A 13,753-nucleotide genomic window follows, 5' to 3' on the forward strand; every position below is an offset into this window, starting at 1 on the left:
CAACATCAATCACTTTCCACAAATTCTTACGAGTTGCAGGAGTGCATAAGGCACCCTAAGAAATACAATCTGCTTACTCAATGTTTATAGTTTTAATAATTTGGATTTTTAGTACTTGCAAGTCTTGATAACTATTTAAATTACAAATTAAGTGAATTGTTAATTATCTTAATTTAAAAGCATAAGTCACAACTAATGACAATTACTTTGAATTATATTATATTGAATTGAGTGGTTTTGCTGTACCAATACATTTTCTTCAGGCAATACAAAACCCCTAGCAGTGGGCTTCAAAAGCATTGGTATTTAATGACAGCCAGCTTTTAAATGCCTGGCAGCGAATCTGCGTGGCTTGGAGCGTAAAGCACAGACATCAATGCTTTCTAAAAGGAGACATTAAAATGATTTACAGAGAAAAATACTGAGGAAGGAACAGTAGGATGGAAAGAAAAGAAACTTTATGATATTAATAAATTTCACTCTTTACCAAATATTATTAAGGTAATCAAAACAATGGAGAATGAAATGGACAGGATACACAAGTACACATGGAGACATAAAAATGCAACAAAATTTTAGTTAGGAAATTTGATGGGATGAGACCTCTTGGGAGACCCAGACATAAACAGGAGGATCAACCTTTTAAATCCATAGAAGGTGTAGAATTTGTAGACTACTGAGCAACTATTTAGCTTCTTAATGACTCCGCTTCTAGGGACAGAAATGAAATTGACTGAGGAAGAAATATATTTGGATTCTCTTACACTCACTGTCCGCACATAGCAGGTTCACTTACAATGCCAGTTTTAACAATTATTAATTAACACCATACTGTACTAACTTCAGTCTAAAGCTCACACTATAGTCAATTTCAAAAACAACCTGCAATTATACAAATGTACACTGCATCCAATTTTCACTCATCATACCACTTCTTCACTGGGACAGCCATCAACTTCTTCTTGTACTGGCTCACTAGACTGCTGAATACTGCATCATCTTCATCAGGTTTCCTTTTTACCCCTCTTCTTGGCTGAAAGTACACAAAAGTTCTCTCTGTATGGCACCATACGAAACAAAACCGAATAGAGACGTAACCCAATTTCTTACGTCACTACAGAACAATTCCTCCTTACTTCTAACAAGAAATCTTTGTGGATTGTTTTCCAGTAAATAAATAAAGCTTTGAAAGCAGCACAGATTTAATAAAATTAAATTGTTCTTACTGCAAACAAATAACTAGCACGTATACAAAACAGGATGCTGAAATTCCACTTACACAGAACATCTTACCTCAAACTCCCCATGTCTCTCACAGTCTTAAAACGTCTCTGCGTCTTGCATGTAACCTTGAAACTTTCCTGTGCTTCATAAAGGCAAAGACAAACCTGTCCTTAAGCACAAATGAATGGAAGTAAATTTCTAAGCATTATTAACCTCAGGACTATATGTGCCTCATGCACACATACAGTTTCTCTGCATTCCAGTCTATTCTTCCTCTAAAATAGACTGCACGGCACAACAACCCAGAAGACAGCAAACTTCAGACTCACCGGTGTGAAAACCTCAAATCCTACAAAAGTATTGTAATCGAGTACTTAATGTGACTTACAAGCTCCGAGTTTTCATATTTACCTGTGGATCTTTCCTCTTTTCCTTAGTATTCCGCATTTGCTGGTCAAACATTCGTTTCTGTTTCTGTTTACGTTTATCTTTGTGTATTGACTGCTTATGGATTTCAGCTTGGCTCTTGAGTCCAAACCGAGTACGCAGTTTCTTACTTCCTGGTTTTGCTGTCACACCTAGAAACTGTTCAGTTTCCTCTGTCACTATTTTGCCATTCTCTGCTCTGCTCTGGGCTGAATTTTCATCATCCCTTGATGAATTAGTCCTTTTATTACCACGCTTAACAATATTTTGACCTGTATAAAGCGGATTTTTGGCTCGACTTTTCTCCAAGCGTTTTTGCTTTATGTTCATAATAGCCTTGTTTTCTACAGAAAATGCCACAATTGGTCTCTGTAAACAGAACAATAGGTTGTATCAGAATAATTCAATAAATATTTTAATCTACATGTACAATACAATGCTTTAACCTCTATCTTACAAGCAACCCATACGCTAGGCTTTAAATCGTAGTACCTCATCCTACTAGTGACCCATATGCTAAGCTTCAGGAATTCTGATATTGATGCAATAACCCTTACCCTAGCCGGCGTAAAGATGTTTGGGTTGTTGTTAATACTTCTCAAAGCTTGCAAAGCATCCTCGTGGGTTGTAAAGGAGACAAAACCAAATTCCTTAGAATTTCCAATCCCCTGGGCATCAACATTTTTCATATCACGCATAACTCGTGCCTGAAACAAAATTGAATCACTCTGTTGTATGCAGTTCATGTTTCATGCTGATTCCTCTTAAATTGTGAAATATTTATAGACTGGACCATTCTACAGACGTGTAGGTTTTCGTATTTTATGTAATTCTGCTTCATCTTCGATTCATCATCAAAAGAAAAATACAGTCACAGTAAATTTACCATTCAGCACATAATTTCTAATTTACTTGTAAGTCCAAGGTTTTTTTTAAAGATAATGAATGTATGTTTCATAGAAAATGTATACATGAGATCCTAATAATTCAACTATTATTAGAGTAAAACCTCTTGACATTTGAGGCACGTTCGCTTGTACCACGCTAGCCAGATTCATGAGGTGTTACCCACTTGAGAGTTGTCTGGCTGGTCACTGTAAAAGGCAAATGTAAGTATTATATGCACTCAGTTAAATCATCAGCAATTCAAACAAACAACAGTATCAAGCAAACGGGCGGTGAATACCTGATTATGCAGGAACAACCCCCATGTTTCTAACCTTAGCAATATCTGTTTTACATGTTTTAGTTCTGGTATATTTAACATTTTATTTTTTCCAAGATAATCATGTCTGTTCTTTAACACATAATATTTCTATAAAACAGATTAAAAATAATCTCATATTCAATGTAGATTAACCTGCACTACTGCTGCATACTACCACAAAAAATGCACATTTCTGCTGAAAGTGGTTAAAACCAACCTCCTTGATAACTGCCTTAGGACCGGCATGCTGGAGAAACAGGTGGCGCAACTTGGAATCATCCCAAGATGGAGGCAGGTTGTGAACCACCAAGCGAAACCGAGACACAAACATGCTGAGGTTCCGAAGCATCTGACTCTTCCACTGCTCCAGCTGTAGCCGCTTTTCCATGTCGGCCATGGAAACACCTCCTGCTGCTTTGCTCCCGGCTATGACCACTACAGAAATAAATGGACAATATTCTTTTTCTGTAAATGTATTTGATTTATATGCAATTTTAGACTATCACTTCTATCCTTAAGATGGAAGCAATGTTCCTCTAAAATGCTAGCAACCACACAATGTGATTACATGATATCACAAACCTGGAGAAATATCATATTTAAAATTACCATTTTACTAAATTTCATGTACTTAACTATGACATACAACAGTTCATAAGTCACTGTGGAAACAGTCATCAGGCCCATGATCAAGGCAGCAAGCATCTCTGAAACGCTGATCAACTTCTATGAGACTATAGTGTACAATATCTCAGAAGTCATCTTCAAAATAACAGCTGTATGATATTCTTTGCTAGACCACAGAACACATGCAGTTTTTGGGTGACGAGGACATTTCTAGTTTTCAGAGTAGGACTTTTAACATGTTCCAAGCTTTTCACACAACAAAAATAAATTACATTAGATAGAAAGTGGTGTTAGAAAAATAAGTCCCAGATAATCCAATACAGTACTTAAAGAGATCAGAGACATTCAGTTGTATGCTGTAAAGATACTTACCTCCTTCCTTGACAAGGTACAAATTTCTGCCGTCTTTACTCTTTTGTACTCCGTGCTTGAGGTCTGCCTTCTGCTGAATTTGTTCCTTGTTCAGAGCCTCATGTACATCCAGAGTCTGACCAAGCAGTGTAAGTTCCGTGCCTGCAGCGAGACACTGCTGAGCGCTCTCCTTTGTCTGTAACACAAACAGCACAAACACCGTTCTTTCCGGTTTGTTTTTAGATGGAAAAATAATGGCGTCAAATCAGCATGTCTCTACAATAAACTCTAAAATTCAAACCATATTAACAAAATTTAGTATTAAAATAATCTTCTGACTCCTGGAACACTAAACACAAGTGATCTAGTGGTCAGCATACAAGTTTTCTTAAAATACTAATAAAAATACCTTGTATAAAGTACCTCATTAACTATAACTCAGATAATGGACAACGTCTAACACGACTTGTGTGATGAATCACAAACATTTAAAGAACTTGTATAACCCAGCAGCATACCTGAAACTTTACAAACGCCGTCCCCTTCGAGTGTTCTGTAATAGGATCTGTACATACGAGAGCATATATTACTTGACCAAACTGTTCCACGCAGGTTTTAAGATCACTGTTATCTGCTGAAAATGGAACATTTTTTATGAAAACTGTCCGTCCCTCAGAAACATCATTAGAAACCACTCTCGGCTTTTTAGCGTCAACTTTCTGTTTGGACTCTATGTCTGACCTGAAACAATGATGTAATTTCTTTATCATGTAACTTTACTTAGGAATAAAATCTTTATAGATTAAACTATTTACAACACGCACCATATACAGCATAAACTGAGGAGCTAGACACAGCTCAGTAAGTATAGTGTCTGACTTCAGACCAAAAGTTCAATCCTTGGCAGGGAAAAAAGGATTTTCTTTCTAGCCTCTGCAACTAACCAAATCTGGGGCCCAGCTGACCTCCGCTATGCTCTCTTTTTAGTCATTTTTACAATGCAATCATATGAAAAACTGAAATGCCGACCAATCAAGGAAAAGTAGTGGTAGTTCACAAACTTACTGATCACTGCCGTCTTCTTCCTCCTCTTCTTCATCACTATCTGAACTCTCATTTGTATCTGATTTGCTGTCAGCATTATCATCATCTTCTGATTCATCAGAAAGTGGTTCATTCTTAATTTCTACAGGCTGAACATCACAGCTACTATCACCTGAAGTTAACTTTTTCACACTTCCATCATCGTCTTGGTCTTCCTCTTTTATTTCAATTTCTTCTATGGCTGAGGACTCAGTTGTACTGAACGCAGATTTTGGTACAGCCCAGTCCACAATTATCGTTCGCCCTACGTAAGAAATTTTTTTTGAGTTCATAAAAAAATATAATATTGGTAATGGTAAAAGCAACAAAAAATTCTGTATATCTTTTAAATTATCTTGCTTGAAAAAGTGTAATGTAGCTAAAATAAATAGATGAAGAGTAGACCTCAGGCAGCAGAAATTATATGTCTAAAGAAAATCAGCAGTACACACAAAACAGAAAGCACAAAAAAAAAATTAAGAGAAAATATAATAACGTCTCACCCATCAGAGGCTTTCCACTGCAACTCAAGATAGCCTTAGCAGCGCTGTTCTTCTTCACAAACTGAATAAATCCACAACCTACAAGTTTCCCGTCACTTTTACGAAGCAAGTTAACCTCAGTAACTTCGCCATACTTCTCAAAATGTTTACGAAGAACTTCTTCTGTCACCTACAAAATAAATAAATAAAATAAAAAATAAAAGACATGTCAAGAAATGTCATGAAGCTTGGTCACCCATGGATTACGCACATACTAATATTAAAATAAATGCTGTTACTTATAAATTTGAAGGGTATAAAAAAATGAAGTGCAGTCTGGTTCTCTAGCACTACATTTTGGAAAATAAATATTCTCTGCGTTGTTTCAAAAATGTAAACTGATTCTGTTTACACGCACCTTAAAAGGAAGATTCCTGACAATAAGTCGTCCCTTTTTCGCTTTCTTACTTTTTTTACATTCCTTGGTTTCTGCATTGTGCACTAATTCTTTACCCAAAACTTTTAATTTATTTTCATTTTTAATATCACTGGATTCTTCTGCATGTTCAGATTCATTACGTTCTTCAGCCTCTTCATTCACTTTCAGCAGTGTAGCAGCACCGTTCTCTTTCTTCAACCGTGGTTGAGCCCAATCAACAACAAGCTTTCGCTCTACAAGCAACAAAACAATTCAAAGTTAACATCTGCTACAATTTCACACTAAAAAATGAAGTATAAGGTGTGTGTATCTGTGTACTCCATACTGACGTCTGTATGTTTTTTATATTATATATATATTTTTTCATAATGCAGAAATGCTGAGCTCCCACAAATTTGTGAAAAGGAAAAGAAGAATCAAAGAAATAAACATACAAAAATTGGCATAAAAGGTTATGGCAGCATAACGCCAGTTTTTAGGCTTATATTATCAGCAAGTGTTTCAATGAATCTCCAACAATGATGTTAATGGAAGAATCATAAGCTGCTCTTTCAACACAGTCCTTATGAACACTGAGACACTAACACCATAGGATGAACTTTCCTATCCCAGGTCCACAGAAGTCAAAATCCTGTCCTTTCAACCATCATTTCACAGTTTTTTCTACATCACCAGTTTTGGCATCACTGAGTTGCTTCAGCATTGAAAACAGATTAAGCAAGGTTTGGAAGACCACATGTTTATAAATGAGAAAAATGTGGCTGTGAATAACTTCTATTTAAAATTACATTTTAGTTGCTTCTTGTGTACAAGCTCCTCACTGAGTGTCCACACTGCAGATAATACACATTATCTTCAATTAAAAGTGAGTGTGTCTTTATCAACCTTAAACCCCTATGAAATAACTTAAATGCTCTTAACTTACAGGTTATCCCTATCTTCAATGGTCAGTAATTAGGTATGTAAATGTGAATTTTATTTCTTACCCATGAAATCTTTTCCATTACAGCTCTGGATAGCTTTTGCTGCATTTTTCTCTTTTCTGAACTGAATAATACCACGACCAACAAGATCGCCATTAAGCTTCTGTAAGAGTTTTAATTCGCAGATGTCCCCAAACTTGTTAAAATACTCCCGGATACCATCTTCTGTTGCCTAATGGAACAAACATTACCTTATTAGTAAAAGATCCTCTGAACCCTTTTAGAAGCAGGTCTGTCTCCCCACAAAAACCCTTGTACCAACTGATGAATTTTCATGAAACCTGGTATGGAAAAAAAATGTTTTCTACCAACACTCACCTTAAATGACAGATTTTTAATAATAACTGCTCCTTTTTTGTTCTTTAATTTTAACTTCACTCTTCTTTTCTTGTTTCTTATTACACTTATGACAGCTGTTTCTTTGTTTCTGAATCTCTTCTTTCCCTCTGTAAAAATAAACCCTTAAACCAGCACTAAATTAGCATCTCCTGTCTTACTCCTTCTACCCCATAGAAGAATTTAACCTCAAACAAAAATTCTCAGCCATTAAAAATACATGTAAGCAACAGTGGTTATGCTTACCTGTGTAATTATTTGTGACAATATTGTTGACTGTAAATAATTATCATAAATATGTAATTTATATTTGTTTTAGAAACAAGTATTGTATTTGGGTTTTGACATGTTCTACATCCTTGGCTAGGGCATAAGAAGGATCTATGGAAGGTAAATAAATTCTATTCTGTAACCCGTAGGTTAAAATTCCTTTGAAGTATCTCATACACAGTTCTTAAGAATAGAAACTCAAATCTGACTAATTCTTAAGAATGTTACAGCGGCCAGTGGCTGACAATTGTCCATGTAAGTATAACGTAGTGATGCGTATTGAAATTTGCCCCTACACATTTAATACACATCAGTACCAAATTACACATACAAGAGATGTTAAGATTTTAATGTTTTTGTAAAATGTATAAAAAAAGTAAAACCTACTTAAATTTTTACTAATGTACTTTCCTCTGTGAATGATCAGAATTGGCAAAGAAGGAATAAGGGAAAATATAGTTTTCGAAAGATCCTATAATGCCAACGCGAGACATGTAACAGGTTACTAAAACACTTTTTTATTAGAATGGCTGTCTTCTGGGTTGTTGCACCGTGTAGTATGGTAGAAGTTTATAAACGTTTCATAGGTCCTTGCTGCCTCCATCATCAGAACAGCAAGGACCTCTGAAACGTTGGTAAACTTCTACCAGACTACAAGGCTTAACAGCCCAGGAGACAGCTATCTTCAGACTCACCGCCGTGACAACCTCAAATACTACGTACTTTTCTTATTAATCACATGAAGAGGTTAGGTCGAATAGGCCGAAGATATGGCAGTATTTCTTAAACCGTTAGTTCGTTTTAATTAAAAAAAAAATCTTATGCCAAAATGTTAGAAAAATCCCTTTAAATACATACATATCACGCACTTGACCCTTATTGAAAGATATAATATTTACAATACATACTTACTGTGCGGCATGGCTTTTGGAGGTTAAGTTATAGTAGAATAAAACAGTATTGTCATTTCTCCCTGGAGAAAGTAGAGTTTACAGAACTGTCAATTCGTTCGAATAAAACTGTATATATCTTGACCCTTGATTTTAATTAATTAATGCCAAAACCAGTTATCAACCTGAATTTACAAAAAGCAAACAATTGCACAGCGAATTACAAACACAGGATGGCATCCATGGTTGCTAAATTAATTCAAACACCTTCGCCATCTGTTATTAGCCAACATAATGCACTTACCTAGCCTTCGGTAACAATCAGTGGACTCTCTGACGTCCGACATGGCCTCCGTCATTCGTGCGTTTTTTTTAATTTATTATCTTTATCGTCATGTCACAATATTTCTTTTGCAGCACCATTTTAAGTCTTCGATTACAAACTATTCGCCATAAGCATTGATGCAAATCTCTTCAAAAAGCTTTTACTTTTTGTTGTACAAAACTACTACAGTATACTTACAATTGCAGAATATGCTGCATAAATTTTAAATATTTTCTCAATGCCCACGTATTCCTACTATCACAACTGCATCATGAAGTTGTGCCACAATTACCCCACCCATTACACTTTTCAACTTCCTAAAGTCATGTAACCCATCAACGGTAATTCACATCCCTCCATTTCCTATAAAGTTTAATTACTCGACACAAAATTTTGATTTGGCAACAACTTGAAAAATGGCCATTGCCAATCAAAATACATGCACTTACCAACAACCTCCAGATCTGATAACTCGACCAGTTTCAGAGACATTAGGGTTAATGGGAAAGGTCAGTTTCATGGTTTTGTAACGCATTTGCTGGGAAGAGCTAATGCCAACAGATTTCATGGAGAACCTGCCGCCCAGGCAACTCCCATACATTACACAAATATTATAGCCAACACAGTGACGATTTAAAATGTAGAACAGGTAAAGAACGAAATTCCAAAATAATGCAACCTCCATGAAGATTAAACACATTCTTATAAAACTAAGGCATAGCAGCACGGCTGTCAAGTTTTTACAAGTCAAAGTGACGTATAGTCAGTCACACATGGTATGAACCTATTCTTTACTACTCACACTTCTATTTTTAATGAGGATTCTATTAAATTAATCTTCAATTGTAAAAAGGCGTATCTTTATTAACAGTACCCAAAAAATTGCAAGCAACGAACTTTTTCTCTCTCACATAACAAATATTGTAACTATTGCATAAACTGTAACTTAAAAGTTGAAAGAAAAAAATAACGAGCCCATTACAAGTGGTACCTTGGCGAACCGATGCAAACCACTTGATTACATTTTACAATAAATTTTATACAAAACATGACTCAAAAATCATATCATAAGCTTGCCAAATATGAGTGTGAGTGGTGGTAAGTCCGGCCAATTTTGTTACTGCTGTTTGCAATCGGCTGGATTCACATTCTTCGCAGGCGTAGCACGCTGCTTATTCCCTGGATTAAACTCTGGATCTTCATCATCCTCTTCCTCCCCTTCTTCACCCTCTTCTTCTTCTTCAAAATCTTCATCTTCCAGTGCTTCACCTGTAAGTACATGAACAATTAAACGACTGTCCGTACAATGTATTCACGCTTATTTTCAAAGTAACCAATTAGTCAATAAAAATCCATGACCGTCCGACAGTGCATTTCCTACCGGTGTAGTACAGAATGGCTCGAGGTACAATTCTCTCCCTGATGTAATGCCCTATTTCAAAATCACTCGTCAGCAGTGCCTGGGTCTCCTCCTCCATTTCTACTTCAGGATCATCTGGAACTATAAGAATTAAACATGTTGACACAATCACACCGGTCAAAAAAAATAAAATCGGATTTACGTCTACCAAAGTCTCTCTTAGTTCAAAAACTTTTTCATGCTGAGGAAATTAGCACAAAATCCATGGATATGAACATCTGGTTTCAATCATCGATAATCTTTCGTTGCAGCAACGTTAATGAAGATTTAAAAAGCATTAAAGATCTATCATGAAAATACTTACTAGGTGGTGGCGAGAAGAAATTGAAAAAAGAGTCATTCTGAACAGTCTTTGTGACTGTTCTAACAGATCCTCTGGACTTATGCTTCTGCTTCTTTTTAATAGTCTTAACAGTCACATTCTTTCCTTTCTTCCAATCAATGATGCAGCCCTAAAATGGAATTATATAAAAGTATCAACCCTCAAAGTTCAGTGGTCGAAGTCATCTGCTTAAACTCCGACTACGACAGAACCTCCTCGTGGATTGAAATTACGGCTAAATTGTACGTTAACCATACTTACTTTGCATTTATAGATCTCTGGTCCCTCGAAACTAAATGGATCACCTTCTTCTGGCGTACATTTCATTTCATACTCTTTTGTGAGCACTGAATTTGAGAAGTACTCATTTGGAGAAAAATGGAACTCCAAAACAAAGCCCTAAAACAAAAAGTTCAAAACACGAACTACAGAGACCTCAAACATGTTCAAAACCACCTAAAAGACCGGAACACCACAATCCGAACACCCAGACTTAATTATGACACGAGTTTCAAAGCATGTAGCATGGTCGAGGTCAGACTAAGAAAGGTACCCTGGTCCTCCAGGTTGGGGGTTGGTCACAAGGCTAACAACCTTGCGCCGTAAAAAGGAAGATGTTTCAAAACCTCGATCAAAGCCTCGGACAGACGGACCTAACAGAGGACCGAATGGAAGAGGAGAATTGAGGAGGCCGTGGACCGAATACGGACCGGAGAGCCATAGAAGAGGAAGAAGAAGTGTGCAACATTTCTTACAATACACAGATAAACATCTGAAGTGATAAATCCCCAGGTTCCTCTGGGTTCAGCCACAAGCACGTTAGAAATTATTTCTGCACGATTACAGACGTGGGACACGCCACGTTTGAATCGACATGTGACGGAGCATCTGCGCGAGCAGTTCCCTGCCGTTGGACTAGTCACGGTGTTCCACAGAACTGACCTTACTCCCCTGGACTTCCATGTACAGTGTTACACGAAAAACATGACATAGGAGAAAATGCATAAAGTTTATGATGCTCCAAGGTGTAGGAATGACGCTAACATTCTAAATTATGAATGAGAATCATATGTATGGATCTTCATATGGTATTTCTACATGGGAATGGCTTGTTACCAAATATCCGTCATATAAGAATCTGTTGAACGAAGTTAAGAAACATGAGCCAACGGAATTATGTTAATGACAGTCACAGTACCATATAAGCAGATCAGAGGTAAATTTCTATAAAGCTAACTTCCTGTTATGGAACCAAGACGCAGCATACCAACTCACCATGGGATTTGATTCCAGGAATATCACTTTGACATCAAACAGATATTTGAGGATGGGCTCATCGTGTTCCTGCACCATCTCAGACAACATCTGTACATTTTTGAAGATAGTCAGCCAGAAATTTGGGATTCCCTTTACTTCTTCATTCTTGTTAATCCTAAATTAAAACACACATTAGTCTGATGACTTTTTTAAAAAGGGGTGGGGGGAACCAGTACCATCAGACGCCAACAACCGCAACTTACTCATTCTCCTGCTTCTTGGCAGTGTCCACTTCTTCAATCTTAACTTTATTTTTCATATCAGAACTAAGTTGTTCTTCCTTCTCATCACCAGAATCCCATTCACACTCCAAATCTGTTGGTTCATATAGACCCGAGATTATATCTCCTCGCTGAAAGATATATTGATAAGTATGAAACAGCAATTACACATTAAAAACTTCGCATGTCACATTTCTAACCGTAAGATACATTCGACATTCAGATAGAAGCATATTCAACTTGACTATCTAACATAATCGACAAACACTGCCAATACAGTGACAAAATTGCAATCTCAAGAATACCTTTTCATATAGGGGTGTATACAGTTTCTGGTACTTGCATTCCAATAAATGAACTTCTTCATAGAATTTAGCTTCAATATTTGTTGCTTCCAATTGAATTTTTTTAAGAGCTTTAATTCTTCGCTTCACACAGGCAGGCAGTTGCTGAAACAAACATGTATTATTTAAAATTAAAATGTTAACTCTGTGGGTCAGCCCCTATATACATATAAATAAATAAAACCAATATCATTAAGAATCACGCAGACTGGCTGCACACTATATCCAAAATGTTTCCATACGTTTCAACTTGTTACTGCAATCACAAAACCAAACAATGAATAAATATTAGCATGGCTCTCACCTCCAGCATTTCTGCATGCAAGCGCCCTTGTAAAGCAGCCAATACATCTGGACGTCTTAGGACCTGCTCTTTTATACCGTCCACATCTGTTTGCTCCTCCTCTTCTTCATCCACTATTTCGAATCTTACATCTCCAATCAAGTCTCTCCCTGCCATAGTTTCTTCCCGGACTGAAACACAACAGAACCTCTACATGCACATCATTTGGACATGTGGTGTCCAAAATACAAATCTAATCTTCACGGTATTGTACACTGTACATTGAGAATCAACTTAATTGCTCTCAATATCTTTGACCGCTCTACTTCCACTGAATTAACCACACAAATTAAAAATGGGTATCGTGCGGTTTTACTACGTCTTTCTTTCAAGGGTCACGGTCAATACGAATTTTGGACGTAAATAACAATAAACATCCAACGAAACTCCAACAGTAAATTCCACTAAACATACATACTATTCGATACTACACACACAAGTATATTACAGTTACAAAGTTATAATTTGAGATTAAATATGTCAAAATTAAATAACAATAAGAATGTCGGCCGTCTTTCACTGCACATGGAAACCACATTCACATTCTAATATTTTACAGATTAGAATACATAAAAGTAACATTAAAGCGGCCAACATACAATAAGATATGACACTAAAGCACAATTATAATTACATTAGCATATTAACAAATCTAACTTCTCTCCGAAACCTAAATTTACACTCCTTCTTTGTCTCACCTACCTTTTTACCGCTCACACTCTTTCAGAAGAGATGGGTGAAGGTGAATATTCAAGAGACAGTGGATCCAACCTTCCGTCTAAAATACCAACCAACAAAAATATATTTGAACGCCAAGGAATGTCTTATCTCCAACAAATTCTAAATTGATTATAACAAAATAAATGTACGTAATTTGAAGCTTTTAATCAAGTTCACAGTTATCATAAAAGTAAGTTTCATACGTTGCCATTAGTTGCTAGGCAAAAGATCCTAATAAAATAGCGGTTCACTGGTTCTTGTAGTCCTTAGTATCAACTGTATTTCATATTTCAGTCACAGAACAGGAATGGTATACACAGACTCAAAAAATACACTCCAATTAATGTTCAGATTGTATCAATAACATGATCGTTTTCTACTTAGGGCCAACGTAGGATTCACCATTTTTGTGAAATGAAGCAT

General features: G+C 36.4%; 2 protein-coding genes across 4 annotated transcripts; both read right to left on the reverse strand.

The window, feature by feature from the left end:
• Window positions 1–729: 729 nt before the first annotated feature.
• LOC110833568 (RNA-binding protein 28) lies at window positions 730–8,611 on the reverse strand. 2 transcript variants are annotated; one of them, XM_022071818.2, is made up of 12 exons: window positions 8,341–8,611; window positions 7,141–7,283; window positions 6,826–6,994; window positions 5,819–6,072; window positions 5,422–5,590; window positions 4,901–5,183; window positions 4,354–4,576; window positions 3,857–4,031; window positions 3,075–3,292; window positions 2,208–2,357; window positions 1,636–2,019; window positions 730–1,033 (listed from the first exon to the last, which is right to left on the reverse strand). In XM_022071818.2, exons 1-12 carry the CDS (start codon window positions 8,348–8,350, stop codon window positions 917–919), a joined length of 2,295 nt encoding a protein of 764 aa, XP_021927510.2. In that variant the 5' UTR covers window positions 8,351–8,611; the 3' UTR covers window positions 730–916. The 2 variants fall into 2 exon arrangements, with proteins under 2 accessions (XP_021927510.2, XP_021927520.2); XM_022071828.2 differs by having other exon boundaries at window positions 7,141–7,268; window positions 8,341–8,610.
• Window positions 8,612–9,486: 875 nt separating this feature from the next.
• LOC110833623 (nucleosome assembly protein 1-like 1-A) lies at window positions 9,487–13,405 on the reverse strand. 2 transcript variants are annotated; one of them, XM_087346252.1, is made up of 9 exons: window positions 13,313–13,405; window positions 12,572–12,741; window positions 12,229–12,372; window positions 11,906–12,054; window positions 11,661–11,817; window positions 10,647–10,784; window positions 10,368–10,515; window positions 10,025–10,144; window positions 9,487–9,912 (listed from the first exon to the last, which is right to left on the reverse strand). In XM_087346252.1, the coding sequence occupies exons 2-9, from the start codon at window positions 12,725–12,727 to the stop codon at window positions 9,761–9,763; spliced, it is 1,164 nt and encodes a 387-aa protein (XP_087202378.1). In that variant the 5' UTR covers window positions 12,728–12,741; window positions 13,313–13,405; the 3' UTR covers window positions 9,487–9,760. The 2 variants fall into 2 exon arrangements, with proteins under 2 accessions (XP_087202378.1, XP_087202386.1); XM_087346260.1 differs by lacking the exon at window positions 13,313–13,405 and adding an exon at window positions 13,029–13,147.
• Window positions 13,406–13,753: the final 348 nt, after the last annotated feature.

Source organism: Zootermopsis nevadensis, unplaced genomic scaffold, assembly GCF_977971745.1.
Source record: "Zootermopsis nevadensis isolate Lab colony 2312 unplaced genomic scaffold, Znev_1.0 Znev_ptg000001l, whole genome shotgun sequence".
Lineage (NCBI taxonomy): Eukaryota > Metazoa > Arthropoda > Insecta > Blattodea > Termopsidae > Zootermopsis > Zootermopsis nevadensis.

What these genes read in the sequence shown, in the direction of transcription:
- LOC110833623 (XM_087346252.1), bottom strand. Translation starts at nt 12,727, where the DNA reads ATGGCAGGGAGAGACTTGATTGGAGATGTAAGATTCGAAATAGTGGAT. An exon ending in ATACACCCCTATATGAAAAG is followed by an intron (nt 12,055 to 12,228) that starts GTATTCTTGAGA and finishes TATATCTTTCAG; the next exon opens with CGAGGAGATATAATCTCGGG. An exon ending in AGCCATTCTGTACTACACCG is followed by an intron (nt 9,913 to 10,024) that starts GTAGGAAATGCA and finishes ATGTACTTACAG; the next exon opens with GTGAAGCACTGGAAGATGAA.
- LOC110833568 (XM_022071818.2), bottom strand. An exon ending in TCAGGAATCTTCCTTTTAAG is followed by an intron (nt 5,591 to 5,818) that starts GTGCGTGTAAAC and finishes TTTATTTTGTAG; the next exon opens with GTGACAGAAGAAGTTCTTCG. An exon ending in GAAGAAGACGGCAGTGATCA is followed by an intron (nt 4,577 to 4,900) that starts GTAAGTTTGTGA and finishes TCATTGTTTCAG; the next exon opens with GTCAGACATAGAGTCCAAAC.